Source organism: Neoarius graeffei, chromosome 12, assembly GCF_027579695.1.
Source record: "Neoarius graeffei isolate fNeoGra1 chromosome 12, fNeoGra1.pri, whole genome shotgun sequence".
NCBI classification, from domain to species: Eukaryota; Metazoa; Chordata; class Actinopteri; order Siluriformes; family Ariidae; genus Neoarius; species Neoarius graeffei.
Genome location: NC_083580.1, coordinates 46,906,650 through 46,922,359, shown reverse-complemented (window position 1 = coordinate 46,922,359; position 15,710 = coordinate 46,906,650). Strand labels below are relative to the sequence as shown.

At 38.8% G+C, this 15,710-nt stretch overlaps 1 protein-coding gene across 3 annotated transcripts in view; it reads right to left on the bottom strand.

The window, feature by feature from the left end:
* Nucleotides 1-15,710, bottom strand: part of zgc:86764 (uncharacterized protein LOC797431 homolog) — a 39,394-nt gene that overhangs the window by 10,425 nt on the left and 13,259 nt on the right. For all 3 annotated transcript variants that reach the window (XM_060935941.1, XM_060935940.1, XM_060935939.1), the window contains exons 5-9: nt 12,107-12,277; nt 11,837-11,986; nt 11,119-11,269; nt 10,873-11,009; nt 10,672-10,767 (exon numbers count right to left, since the gene is read on the bottom strand). In XM_060935941.1, coding sequence (XP_060791924.1) covers nt 10,672-10,767; nt 10,873-11,009; nt 11,119-11,269; nt 11,837-11,986; nt 12,107-12,277 — 705 coding nt within the window. The remainder of the gene's footprint in view (nt 1-10,671; nt 10,768-10,872; nt 11,010-11,118; nt 11,270-11,836; nt 11,987-12,106; nt 12,278-15,710) is intronic.

Here is a 15,710-nt window from a genome sequence, read left to right as displayed (position 1 = left end):
TCGAACTCCTTCCTGATATCGCTCCACTATTTGTCGGTGCAGAATTAGGGGGATTGGTGATAATCTTCCCATCTTTACTTCTGAGAGCCGCTGCCACTACAAGATGCTTTTTTTTATACCCAGTCATGTTAATGACCTATTGCCAATTGACCTAATGAGTTGCAATTTGGTCCTCCAGCTGTTCCTTTTTTGTACCTTTAACTTTTCCAGCCTCTTATTGCCCCTGTCCCAACTTTTTTGAGATGTGTTGCTGTCATGAAATTTCAAATGAGCCAATATTTGGCATGAGATTTCAAAATGTCTCACTTTCGACATTTGATATGTTGTCTATGTTCTATTGTGAATACAATATCAGTTTTTGAGATTTGTAAATTATTGCATTCCGTTTTTATTTATAATCTGTACTTTGTCCCAACTTTTTTGGAATTGGGGTTGTAAATAAAATAGATTTTATTTTTTAAAAATGCTCATAATTGCTATTGAACTACACTACTTGTGTTTACACAGGTGTGCAGAGTAAGAAATGGTTCAGATTTAAAAAATAAAAAAACCATATCATCAAGGACATCTGGCCTACCATCAAAACAACAAACAGAACTGAAATGTGACAAATGTGAGAAAGGACCAACCTCCACGACTAAATGTTTATAATAGGAAACAAAGGACAAAACTTTGTTCCCCAAGGGAAGATCTATGCAAAACATCGATCAGAACTGAACTTGCATGACAAATGAGAGGAGATAATTTCTTCTGACTAAAATTGTAAATTGACCTAAGTCAGGGCTCGAAATTCGCAGTGGTCCGGTCGCCCGAGGCGACTTAATTTGTCATTTGGTGGGCAATTCCTGTCCACCAAATGCAGTAACGTGAGAGGCTGCCTAAGGGTTTAAAAAAAAAAAAAAAAAAAAAAAAAAAAAAAAGTCATGCACTCGCCAACCATTCCCAGGCGACATCTCGGTGCTGAAAGGAACTTGCGGGAAGATTTTCTAGTTTCGGTTTACAGCGTTGACTCAGTTCGTGCAATCGCTGGTGTTGCATAGGCTACCGTGTAAACCCTGTCAATTTCAGCGACAAATTAAAAATGGAAGCGGACGAATTGGTTCCTAAAAGAACTAGTAAGGGGTCAGTCATCTGGCATTTTTTTTGGATATCGCGAGGAGGACGTGGAACAGCAAATGCCAATTTGTAAAGTGCGCAAAAAAAAACAAACCCCGTCATCATGAAAGGCAGCAGCATTACAAATGTTCCATCACCTGAAAACTCACCCGGTACAGTATGAAGAGTCTCTTAAACTCCGAACTACTTGCCCACGAGCTAAAACCCCCACACAAGCTAAACAAGTGACCATAGCGGCCCCGTTCTCCAAAGCCATCCCATATGAGAAAACGAGTCAGAGATGGAGAGCTATAACGGATGCAATCACTAACGTCATTGCCGAAGACATGATCCCAGTTAGTATAGTGGAAAAATCAGGCTTCCAAAAATTACTAAAACACACTCAATCCCAAATACAAGTTGCCTGGTCGCAGACATTTTTCAGAGAAGGCAATACCAGAATTATACACATCTGAGAGGCAGAGCCAGAAAACATTCAGTTCAAGTGTGCAAAGAGAAAAATTATGTTTTGCAGATCTCTTAATGAATGAGCACTTTTCTTATTTAGGCTAAATGTCTCTCAGTGTTGAGCTTGCACGTTATTGATTTGAGCTCTGCGCAGCTCTGTATTGTGTTGCCCCTTTGTTGCAATTTTCAAGATTGTTTTTTTCAGTTTGTGCTACATCTTTGTTGAATAAAAATAGTCTTATTTCAACTCAATTGTGATTAATCATGAACATGAAAATTTAAAATGTGTTGTTGAAAACCACCTGTAAAGTTAACCAAGAATGTTATTTTTTTAACCTGCAGGGATTGTAGTGAAAACAGTAAAGAGTAAAAGTTAGATTTCATGGGGTCCTTTAGAGGAGATTTCAATATATCATATATTGTGAAATGGAGAAAATGTATCGGGATGTTCGTTTTTTCCCCTATCACACAGCCCTAATTCAGACAAACCGTCAACTAAAGCCGCCACACATTAAGCGTGTGCCGTGTCTGTGTTAATCGACGTGTTTATCGGCAGGATGGAAAATACCAAATCACATCGTGTACGAGTCAGGCTGTCGTTTTTTTTTCACTACTGCGCATGCATATAACGCATCACGTTATCAAATTCAATAGATGTGGCCACATTATCGCCCATTTAAACAGGTCTTTTTGTTGTTGTTTACTAGGGCTGTAACGATACACCCAACTCACGATTCGATTCGTATCGCGATTTTTGACCCACGATTCGATACGCCCACGATTTTTTTTAGTTTTTTTAAAGTAGTAAATTTGACTTAACATTTACTTACTTACATTAACTATTTAATAACAAATAATTCAGAGCACTGCAGAGAATGAGTAATATGTATGCAAAAATGAACAAATGTATATCCAAAGATTGTTTTATTTCTCAAAATAATACTGTTGAGCCGGAAGCTCTGTTTTTTTCGGTTCTGAAAAAGTCATTTTTCCAAATCGTGTAAATCCATTAAGATTTTTTTTTTTTTGGGGGGGGGGGGGGGGGGGGCTCTCTCACTCTCATAGGGCCAATGATTTTCTGTGATCGCGGAAAACAGACGGAAATTACGGAATTCTTATGGTGAAACATTGCTCACGTGTCAAAATGTAACTGCCGCAGAAGGCTTCCGCCCAAGCAGACATGCCTTTCCAGTCAAGTGATTGTGATTGGCTTGTGGCACACCTAGCCAGCCAATGAGCTGCTTGTTTACAGATTCGCTCCCCGCGTCGCAACCAGAATGGCGACCACTTAACCCTTTGATGCAAAACATATGCACACCCCTTCTAATGCACAACGTGGGTCACAAATGACCCGCATTCATTTTCCAGGTTATTTCATGCTGATTGAGTTTTTCTTTGCTCTATCTTTTGAAATCAATTTATTTTATGATTGGATATTCCAAGTATTCTTTAAATATCTTGTTTTTAATTACCACAAATCATTAATTAATTTTTTCTTTCCTACTTTATGAACAAAAATACTTTATATTACTACACATGGGTCATCCAAGTGTGATTTAAAATTAAATGTCTTAATACTATAATAATAATTTGTTTCAAGTAATTACTTTAGCAGTGAATGGGGCCAGTTATTTATTTATTAAAGTGCCATTCCACCATTGGATGTATTCTTTGGCATAAAATACAATATATTTTGACAACATATATAAATGGTATCACTAGATGGAGAAATCTTTTAGCTTCAAAACGATATATCAAACATAATTTTTTGACAACGACAAGTATATTAATTTTGCGACCAAAGTCACCTACCCTTTTAATTTCCGCGCGTGATGTCATCGGCAGGTTCCCCTTCTTGTGTACCATGTGACGCGGCACATATCAGCAATGGCGGATAGAACGCGATAAAAATAATACCAATAAATCTAGCTAATACCAATAAATCTAGCTAACTGAAAGATTAACTCAATTTTTTCGCAATTTTTTTGGCCCCCATATACGAGGAGAAATGACTCTCACTTTGGGGGTTTCCTGGTCTAAAAATAGACCGACACGTGGTACACAAGAAGGGGAACCTGCCGATAACATCACGTTTCACTACCGCGCGGAAATTAAAAGGGTAGGTGACTTTGGTCGCAAAATTAATATACTTGTCGTTGTCAAAAAAATTATGTTTGATATATCATTTTGAAGCTAAAAGATTTCTCTGTCTAGTCATGTTGTCATAAAATATATTGTATTTTATGCCAAAGAATACATCCAGTGGTGGAATGGCACTTTAACTATGTAGTTAGCTAAGACAACTACAATAAAATTAGCTAACTAAAGTAAAATATGTCAACAGCTCGGTAGCTAATAGTAATTACTTGTAACTTTCTGACAAGTAATCTACTCACTCAAGGTAACCTAAACATAATCAATTTTTTTCTAAGGTAATGTTCGAACAATTGAAAAACATTACTTCCATGTATTAGATGGGCAAAGGGCGCTGTGCTGAGCTGTGAAATGTCTGACACAAGCACAATTCACAGTTCCCACCAAACGCTGGAGTAAATGCATGCGGGTCGGTTCTGACCCATGTGTGTAAACTTGATGTAGAATTACAAAAGCTGTGCTTGTTCATAACTTAAGAAAGGAAAAATAAAAATGATTTGTGCTAAACAAAAACAAGATATTTACTGCATATTTGGAAAAGTAAATGACAAAATGAATTTATTTCAAAAGTATATCATAGAAACACTCAGCCATACATGAAATAACCTGGAAAATGAATGCAGGTCGTTTTTGACCCACGTTGTGCATTAGAAGGGTAGTGATACAAAAAGGGTTTTTATTCAAAAAGTAAGAAAGGAAAAAATAAAATAAGGATGTATGATGATCAAAAACAAGTTAATTGGGGAATACCTTGAATACTGAATGATGGAATTAATTTATTGCAAAGATATAGAAGATTAAAAACTCAGCCGGGTCACTTTTGACCCATGTTTTGCATCAAAGGGTTAAAGGAAATGAATGCTCTGCCAGTGGCGAGTGTGGACGTTGCGTGACTCGCAGAAGATTGTCGCAGGTCGGCGAAAAAACGACTTACTAATAGATATTAAAAAAAAAAAAAAGTAATTTAAGTAAGTTTAAAATGTAATTTAAATAAAAAGTAAAAGTATTCATAAATTGAAGTTTGGAAGCGCCTCTGTTTTTGGGCTGAGGAGAAGTTTGAAAGGGTGTACCGCGATTCTGCCTTCTTGTATCGCGATACGGATCGTGGCTCTGCGTATCGCGATTTCGATTTGCATATCGTTACAGCCCTATTGTTTACATCTACCAAAGCTACGTTGCGATGTGGAATTTTCTGAAAAGTGTACAGAAACTGCCAGAGACGGGGACAAAGCGACCTCGGTCTGAAGAGAAAAAGGCCACCGATAAAGCGTATGAGAAGGAGAAATGACCAAGGACTTCTAAGCAAACGTGGGAGCAGGGTAGGCCTTGGCTGCGATACGATTATGGAATAATTAATTTTTTTCAAGTTGATTCCTAGTCAATATGAAGCTCCTAATGCTTTCTCTCTCATAAATGGTTAAATACAGAAAGCATGTTGGACATATTTTGGGTGCTATAGTCATGATAGTAAGTATATTTGTTTTCAATACTCATACACCAAGTTTTCCAATATATTATTATTTGTTGATGTATTATGGTGCCCTGTGTTGTTCTCATTTATGTATTTAACAACAGTATCAAAATACTCGGGTCTTGAAATAAATGCACATTAGGTCATGAACAATGGTAACTACTCTCTTTTGTGTTATTTTTGACAGAAGTAAAATTCATACATGAACAAATTTTGGCTAGTTGATTTTCTGTTTGGCTAGTTACTTTGGAAGGGAACTAGTCCGGCTGGCTGGTAAAAAAAAAAAAAAAAAAAAAAAGAATTTCTAGGCCTGTAAGTACTAATTTGTTAGCAAAAAATTGACAATACAATGACCAAGTTTTGTGAAGAAATTTTTTTTTACAAGAAAATCAAACAAAAGACTAAAGTTTTGTTCCCCGAGGGAAGATCCATCTAAAACATCACTGAAATCGAGTGAGAACTGCGAGATACAATTCTAATGAGAAGTCCCAAAATTCATGAAGTTGACCTAATTAGCAGTTCGTTAGCAAAAATGACAATACAATGACCAAGTTTTGTGCAGAAGGACTAGTTCTTTCAAACAAAATCAGAACTGAAATCCATTGAGACTTATGGGAGGCGATCATTTATTTTCAGTTAAAGTTGTAAATAACTTGTTTACAACAGGAAAAATCAAAAGTTTTGTTCCTCAAGGGAAGAGCTATGCAAAACATTGATCAGAACTGAAATCAGATGAGAAACAAGAGGAGATAAAATTCTAGTGAGAGGCCTGGAAAATTTTTGTTAATTTGGTCTAATTACTAACTTGCTTGCAAAAAATTTGACAAAACAATGACCAGGTTGTGTGTGGAGTGATACGTTCTTTCAAACAAAACAACTGGAACGGAAATCCATAGAGAATTGATGGAGGAGATACGATTTAACTGAATTGTGGGCGATGTACACCAAGCCATGGCAATAGCTTATCAGCCTTACAGCCAGATGAGTTTTAAATAAAAAAGAAAATTTAAAAAAGAAAATTTAATTTTAGTTCCCTGCACACAATGCCCGCTCTGGCACAAACCTTCAGGAAAACATATTCCTTGACCAAATGCAACATATCAGCTCAGAGTTAGAGCTGCAATCTTGACATGTCAGACAGTTGTCTGGTTACAACAGGGTTTCCCCAGGTTTGACCACCATAAATTTAAGACCTTTTTAAGACCACTTAAATGAGAATTAAGACCTACATCGCACCCATTATGCGGTCGTAGAACACCAGATCAAATTCCCAATAATGACAAATGTTTCAAGTAAAAATACTTTTATAATAAAAAAAAGTTATAAACTTAAGTCATTATGTGTATTGCTTGTCGAATCTTCACATTCAAGACAAAAAAAAAAAAAAAAAAAAAATCTAAACCTGGAAGAAAGGAGCACAACATAGGGTCCACGTCATGGCCTTAAAAGGTACACAAAAATGCAATAGGCATACCAACACATTAATGCCAAAGGTGTGCACTCGCCAGTCAAAAAGCCAAACTGAGGGCCTCACTTGAGGCCTAAAGAACTGTCTCTGAACTAATTATGACCATGCACCCAGAGATGATACTTAAAATAAAAAAAGTGATGTGGGTGTATTTTTTTTTTTAATAAAATATCAAAAACATTCACAACACTAAACAGACAAACTCTTAGTTTCCCAGCACTTGCTTCAACCATTTTACATTTTGTACCCTTGTAAACAAGGGAGGGAGAGAGATACAGAGGGGCATAGATAGACAAGAGATGAGGAGGATAGATGGGAAGAGAGAGATAGATCGATCAATAGAAGAGAGGTAAGCTGAAAGTCTCTTAAAGGTGCACAAAAATGCAATTGGCATACCAACACATTGGTACAATGGTGTGCACTCATCAGCCAAAAAGCCAAACTGAGGGCCCAACTCAAGGCCTAAAGAACTGTCTCTAAACTAATTATGACCAGAGATGATAAAACAGACAAACTCTGTCTTAGTTTCCCAGCATTCAACTTGCTTCAACTATTTTACATTTAAGAATAAAAAGAAATGTAAATATTCCTAGTAAACAAGGGAGGGAGGGAAGACAGATGTGGAGGTGGATAGATAAGAGACACAATGAGATAACTCCACCACTTGCCTCGTTAACGTCTTTGACCAACTCCTTCGTTATATAAGGAGCAAGACCGAATTTTGTTATGTAAGACGTTTTGTTTTTTTCCACAGGAGAATGCTGTAGCGACTTCCGAGTCTGGGAACACAGCCTTAAAGAGTTCGCTTATGCCCTCATTCGAGCTGTACGAGTGGTGTTCCGTAATTGTTTTGAAAATCCAGAGCACCTCTGCCCGAAGTGTCAGGGTTCCACCGACACCCATCATGCCACTGCTCGGCCCTTGTGTTGTTGCTAGCCTTGCCGATGATGTCTGGCTTGGCTGATGCTGCTGACGTTCGACAGTGGTGCTAGTGCCAACTCCAGGTGCATTCGGAGATTGAACCGTGCAGAACTGAGCGATGGGCTGGTGGCGGTGGAGGGCAGATGCAATGTGCTTTGAGCTCTTCATGTGAGACTCTAAAGCGAAATGACCTATAGTGGACAACTTGAAGGTCTTTCGACAAACACAGCATCTTGCTTCAACGTCGCTTCCAGGAACCTCCCTCACCCAATCACGATATCTTTCATCTGAAAGCCACTGCTGATTAAAATGACACTTCCCCATGCTGCGATTCACGGAGTCTCCTCTCCACCACGGACTCCAACGATTGCGCCGGCGTGAAAATGTATCAATATTGTTTCTTTGCGCATACTCCAAGAAATTCACTGTTACGCAAAACCCACGTTTTCACATCGTAGAATAGTATGAGTAAATTTAAGACCTTTGTTTAAAAAATTAAGACTTGGGCAAAGCAATTTAAGACTTTTTAAGGCCTTAATTTTGGAATATTAAATTTAAGACTTTTTTTTTTTAAGACTTAAGACCCCGCGGCTACCATGTACAACTGTCAACTGTCCAACAAGCTAGTGGATTAATAAAACTTAACTAGTTTTATATGCGACTGTCATTTTTCTGTAAAATGTGTTCATAAATCTCAGATTAAAAAAAAAAAAAAAAAAGTGCTGGATAAAAACCCATCTAATGTAAATAAAGATATAAATTTCGTTGCCCGGTGGTCAAGTGTTTGAGATACGTTGCCTTGCACTTACGATCAGGTACCCTGTGGTGGTACATCATCCAGTTGCAATAGCCATCAAAATATCAGGTCAGTGCATTATCATATTCTCTTCGGTATGGCGCTTCACTCTGTGTTTTGCACACGGGGTGCTCCACTACAATAGCATAATTTATTTATTTTTTTTTTAAATAAATCTGTGCCTTTTTAAAACTGTTCTAGGACACAACCCTTATGTAAAACAAAATCCATGGTCAAGTAATCATATTGGCAGGTACTTCACTAGTGAACTTTGATCAACATTACAATACCAACCAAAGTGGGTGTACCAAAAATAAAATAGGGCAGATTTGACCACTAGAAGGGGAAACCCACACACCCAGTGTCCATATTGTTGAATACATGCTTTCTTTGACTTGCCCATCATCCATTTCTTTGAGGAAAGCCCAGACGCCATCTTAGGTGCCTATAAATTTGTGCTGACGTGTAAAACAAACTTTATCGCATTGAAATATAAGCCTAATGAAGAATGAATGGAATGGCAAGTTACAGTGGGGCAAAAAAGTATTTAGTCAGTCACCAATTGTGCAAGTTCTCCCACTTAAAAAGATGAGAGAGGCCTGTAATTTTCATCATAGGTATACCTCAACTATGAGAGACAAAATGAGAAAAAAAAAAATCCAGAAAAACACATTGTCTGATTTTTAAAGAATTTATTTGCAAATTATGGTGGAAAATAAGTATTTGGTCAATAACAAAAGTTCATCTCAATACTTTGTTATATACCCTTTGTTGGCAATGACAGAGGTCAAACGTTTTCTGTAAGTCTTCACAAGGTTTTCACACACTGTTGCTGGTATTTTGGCCCATTCCTCCATGCAGATCACCTCTAGAGCAGTGATGTTTTGGGGCTGTCGCCAGGCAACACGGACTTTCAACTCCATCCAAAGATTTTCTATGGGGTTGAGATCTGGAGACTGGCTAGGCCACTCCAGGACCTTGAAATGCTTCTTACAAAGCCACTCCTTCGTTGCCCGGGCGGTGTGTTTAGGATCATTGTCATGCTGAAAGACCCAGCCACGTTTCATCTTCAATGCCCTTGCTGATGGAAGGAAGTTTTCACTCAAAATCTCACGATACATGGCCCCATTCATTCTTTCCTTTACACGGATCAGTCGTCCTGGTCCCTTTGCAGAAAAACAGCCCCAAAGCATGATGTTTCCACCCCCATGCTTCACAGTAGGTATGGTGTTCTTTGGATGCAACTCAGCATTCTTTCTCCTCCAAACACGACAAGTTGAGTTTTTACCAAAAAGTTCTATTTTGGTTTCATCTTACCATATGACATTCTCCCAGTCCTCTTCTGGATCATCCAAATGCTCTCTAGCAAACTTCAGACGGGCCTGGACATGTACTGGCTTAAGCAGGGGGACACGTCTGGCACTGCAGGATTTGAATCCCTGGCAGCGTAGTGTGTTACTGATGGTAGCCTTTGTTACTTTCGTCCCAGCTCTCTGCAGGTCATTCACTAGGTCCCCCCGTGTGGTTCTGGGATTTTTGCTCACAGTTCTTGTGATAATTTTACCCCACGGGGTGAGATCTTGCGTGGAGCCCCAGATCGAGGGAGATTATCAGTGGTCTTGTATGTCTTCCATTTTCTAATAATTGCTCCCACAGTTGATTTCTTCACACCAAGCAGCTTACCTATTGCAGATTCAGTCTTCCCAGCCTGGTGCAGGTCTACAATTTTGTTTCTGGTGTCCTTTGACAGCTCTTTGGTCTTGGCCATAGTGGAGTTTGGAGTGTAACTGTTTGAGGTTGTGGACAGGTGTCTTTTATACTGATAACGAGTTCAAACAGGTGCCATTAATACAGGTAACGAGTGGAGGACAGAGGAGCCTCTTAAAGAAGAAGTTACAGGTCCGTGAGAGCCAGAAATCTTGCTTGTTTGTAGGTGACCAAATACTTATTTTACCGAGGAATTTACCAATTAATTCATTAAAAATCCTAAAATGTGATTTCCTGGATTCTTTCCCCCCGTTCTGTCTCTCATAGTTGAAGTGTACCTATGATGAAAATTACAGGCCTCTCTCATCTTTTTAAGTGGGAGAACTTGCACAATTGGTGGCTGACTAAATACTTTTTTGCCCCACTGTATAACCAACATTCAGATTAGCATTGGTAATTCAGCCAATAATCTCCATGTAGATCAAGTATATAATTTATATATAAAATAAAAGTGCTTCACAGACATAATAAATGAGACCTATGAAACCATAGGTAATGAAACACACACATGCAATGATATTTGTTCTGTACCTTTGGGAGCAGCTTCTGCACTTTAGCTCTGTCCTTGCTCTCCTTCAGTAAAGCGCCTCCTCTGTTGGAGAAGCGATTCGGATCTGCTGCCTTTCTCTGTATAAAAGCAATGACTATTTTCAGCAATTCTTTGACTGAAAACCAGCAAGTGTTTAAACATCATGCAAAGATTATCAAGTGGCATATTCTGAAATTCCACACCTCAAAATCCAGGAAGAGAGCCCAGTTCTTCTGCCATTTCTCAATACTCTCCAGTAAAGGACGCGCCTTCTCATAAAACTCCTTCACCTTCAGCAGCTCGCAGTCATGCAGGTTGAGCAGTTCCACTGTGTAATTAGCTGCAGGACAGCAAACGAGGTTAACAACAAATCCATAACACAATAATGTGACTATGATTGACTCAGTATCAGATGGAAATGGTGCAGCATCAGTGACAATTATATTCACCATCACAGAAGTGGACACTGAAAGGTTCTCGCTGTTCTGGGCCAAACATGCACTTGTCCCACAAAGCCACCAGCTCTTGTCGTACTTTATCTATCACCTCCTCCAGCTTGGTCTTCTGGAGCAGCTCGAGACGATCCACCACACCCTGCCACTACAAACACATACTGTGTTTAGAGACAAAGCAACTTCAGGACATATAACCCAGTTAAAGCTGAAAGCTAGCCACCCCCCCCCAAAAAAAAAAAGTTTCACACAGGCACATTATCCAACCTCAAAGGTCTGAATGCTGGTGCAGACAAAGCTTTCTAAAATCAACTTCAATATAATATACTAGTGATACTGATGGATAAAAAAAGATAAATAAATAAAATAAATAAAAAGGTTGAATAGGCTGTACACTTGCCACACTGTAATGATGTCATGCTGCCATGCAGTCGTACATGTGAAACGTGCAGTGTGGACTGAATGGATAGTACTGGGAGTAGGTTGCATTGAGACTGAAATGATTTGTAAAAAGATTGTGTGCAAGGCTATGTGCATTTTACATCTCTTGCACAAAAAGTCAATAACACGCAAGTCTAAAGAAACCAAGATGAGATGCTGAGATACACACACATACATTATTTTATATTGGTGGCCGCAAATTTCCAAAGTTTCAGTGTAACTGTCCCTCCCCCTCCTCTTTTGGTACCATGATTTCAGGTCTACAAGCTTGTACCTTTCTGATGTCATCACGGAGAACGTTCTGTGGCTCCCGATTGAATTCCTCTGCCTCCTCATCTGGACAGCTTAGGCGATTCCACAGGGTCATAGCACGATCTTTCAGACTATCCCGGGATGAAACCAGAGACTCCTTCTTCATTTCCAGCTAGACAAGACAGACATGAACCTCATGGCTGTTCTAGATACATTTTGTCTTGTAACAGGAGCAGCACCAACAACATACACCTTAACATTAGTACAATAAAACTTTCAAACACTACACTACCTGACTGAGCAACAACTTGAGAGCTCTGATGTTGTCGTGTGTGAGCAGGAAGATGTCTGTGTCGGGACAGACACACTCTTGCTCCAGACTGGTTTCTGCCTCGTGGCCCATCTCATCCATTAGACTTCTGATGTCCTCCCGGAGCCCAGAGAACACCTTCACCCTGCTCTCCTGCACACAGATGGAACCACAAGGCAGCTATGATTAATAATTGGTATCCTGTAGCAAATGATGATTAGCCAAGGACAAAACTTTTGAAACTTCCTGAAGAGTGAGCATTCTGGGGTGTGTGTGTGTGTACAATTAACCCTAGAAATAGTAGGGTGTTGTGAAATAGTTGGAAGTAGTGAGGGAAGTTATTAAGGGGGTTATACTGTAAAAATCTGCTTACATTTCTTAAATTCAACATTGACAAAAAGTCTCCATTTTTAACCTCTTGCTACAACGCCATTATAAAAACGTTGTTGAGTTACATGTCAATCCCACTGGCCACAAATGTTGAACCTCTGACTACTGGCCGATCATACATCACATTACATTACAGGCATTTAGCAGACACTCTTATCCAGAGCAGCCTGGGGAGCATAAGGGGTTAGATACTTTGCTCAAGGGCACTTCACTCATTCCTGCTGGTCCAGGGAATTGTATGAACCAGTGACCTTTTGGTCCCAAAGCTGCTTCTCTAACCGTTAAGCCACGACATTCGCCCCATACAAATGTCTTGCAATTGAAAACATGCATTTAATACATTTCTGCCTACTCTAATCATAAGATTACCTGCCAGGCTAAAACTAATAGCACTTCTACAGTGAATCCATGACTATTCATACAGCCGAGATGTTACTTTCCCCATTACATAACTAACCATGAGAGAGACATTTTCAATGCTGGCCATCAGTAAAGTCCTTATAGACCTCTTGCATGATTTCTTTTGGGGAACAACTGTCTTTCCTGTAAGCAAGGTTTAATCGGTCTTAAATATGGTTCTTTTTTGCACCGTTTTTGGTTGTTCTAAATGTTCATATAGAGAAAAAGATCAAAAGCTCTTGCTGTCTCCCTGGAACTTTGTCCTGAACTTCTGATTGTGGCTTAGGAACTTCCTTCGAAAGGAAATCTCTCTGATCCAAGAGGAGGAGATTTTTTTTCATAGCAGTAGGAAGAACCCAGTATGCCTGGGTAACTAACTGTCCGTGAACCCCTTTGTTTCACTCCAGCTTTGACAGCCCACAACAACAATGCTATGTGAGAACAGCTCTCTCCAAGGCCCATCATACAGTCACAGTGTGCGACCATGATCTTGCCATTTTCCTTTTCACTGACAAATCCAGAGTTAAAGGTTTTTTGGTCATTCTTTGTGAGTGGTTAACCTGAAATACAATATAGGTTGCATTAAGTCATGCGACTTTTGCTTGCAAGTTTACTTCCAATGAATGAAGTGGTGGTCAGACAAACCAATTTAGCTGCCATTATGCAGAGCTAGTGAAACTGTCTCTGACTACTTTCGCAGTTTAGAGGCCAATGCACAGTCAAGATACCTTCAGAAAACTGCACTTTGCAATGAAATTATGCTTGGTAACACCAGATGTTATAAGGGAGGATACATTCCAATGCTAGTAAAGAAGGATTTTTTGAAAAATTATTCATCCACCAAGTTCCCTCGGCATCCCAAACTGTCTGGTGCTGCAGACATTGTACTACAGGACAAACAGATGAAAACCTGGAAGAGCATGAAGACTTACAACTTTTTATATATGGCTGGGTTAAAGATCTGAGGATCAAGACACTACAAGATAAATCCTGTATTGTTTTGGCCTGGGTAAATAGGCATTTTTGTACACATCTTTACAGTGATTACTAGAACACTACAAATTTTAGTATCGGGTGTAAACAAACCATCCTCCCTGCTCTTCTCTTCCAGCAAATTATATTTTTTTTAAATTAAAACAGAGAAATTGCAGTGAGAAGGTACATTCCAACATCTATGTAGGCAATGTGAGGCCACAAGTCTACATCATTTTGAGGAATTTTGTATGGATCATACCTACCAATAAAGTCTAAATTCTGTATATCTCCTTTGCTTCTTTCTGATTTAGATTATCCAAATGATCCAGTAGTAAATTTTTTTTTTTTAAGCTGTCACTTTCTTCAAACTACAGACATCGGACATCTTCAATATTACTTGTTTTCAGTATGTAAACAAAGTTCACTTGTCCCCCCAGGACAAGGATCGCAACAGTTATTAACGCAAGTATGACGTCAATGCAAAGGGTCTACATGCAAGTCTTGCCACTTGGCAGCCATCTTGGTAACACCAGATGTTATAAGGGAGGATACATTCCAATTTAAGAATCGTTAACAGAAATCTACAGGAAAAAGTCCATAAAGCCAACCTTGCACATGTGTAGAAGTATAACCTGTGAAGGAAAAGCTTTTTAAACCTAATTTTGGGGCAAAGTCAATCCCCTATCTAAATGAATGGGGAGACACACATACAGTAACTGCACTTTCAGTGGCCACTGGGACATAAACTACATGTATAGAATAAGTCAAGTCTGAGTTAAAAAAAAAAAAAAAAGCTGTGTGGAAAATGTGCAAGCCAGCAGCTGAGAGCGTGCACACAAAAGGTAAGGTGACACTCCTTTCTTTTTGGCTCAATTATTAAATCAAATATTTAAAAACCTTCAGCTATGTGGTTATTTTATTGAATCATGGGGACTGTGTTAAGTCACATTACTATAAAAATGGTTACATATTTGTTGTGTCACAAGTCAGTCTTGTGCACTACTGAAACCCAAGTCGCTGTTTTCTTGCTAAAAATGGAGTTAAGCAATCTATAACAAACTGCAGGCTGAGAGCACACGAGGATTATGAAATAGCAATGTTATCTTGACTGGTTCCAAATTTCAGCAGTGAGGATGAATTTTGTACTTTCTTGCCCTGCTGTTGGTTAGTAGTTGGCTTTTTTTTTTAATAACCAATAACTCAGATTGTAGGAACCCAGTAGTGGATCAACTACAAATAGCTTTATGCTATATTCAGTGAGTGGTAGCGATGCATCTGGAGGGAAAGAGGAGTGCATTTCCTTGTTTCTTACAATAGGGATAGACATCCCAACTTCCCTGAGATATACTGCCCCTATTTGGTTGGAATGTGGAGTCTGAATTTAAGTCGCCAATTCTTATCTTTAAAAGATGTAACGTATAAATCACATGGGTGTGCATTTTGTAAGTCACAATCTCAAATATCTTTCTACACCATTAGTGAAGGCACCAAGTAGGGCGTTCAGCTCCATTATGTTATATCCTATGTAGATTACAAACTATCAATAGGAAGCCATTTGGGTTTTCTTAACTAGAAGATGGCAGGTTTTATTTGTAATCATGGGTGAGAAATGAAAAAGACTACACTACACAGCAAAAACATGATACTGTGGATAAATAAAAATTAATCTGAAATATTGCTGTTTAAAATTGCAATGGTGCCTCTTAAACCCAGGAAAAGTTTTATACCAGCAAGAACATTTGGCACTACACTTGTACACTTACCTGTAGATAAATTAATCAGGGAGTGTCTGTGTGATTACATTTAACAAAATCAGAAGTCT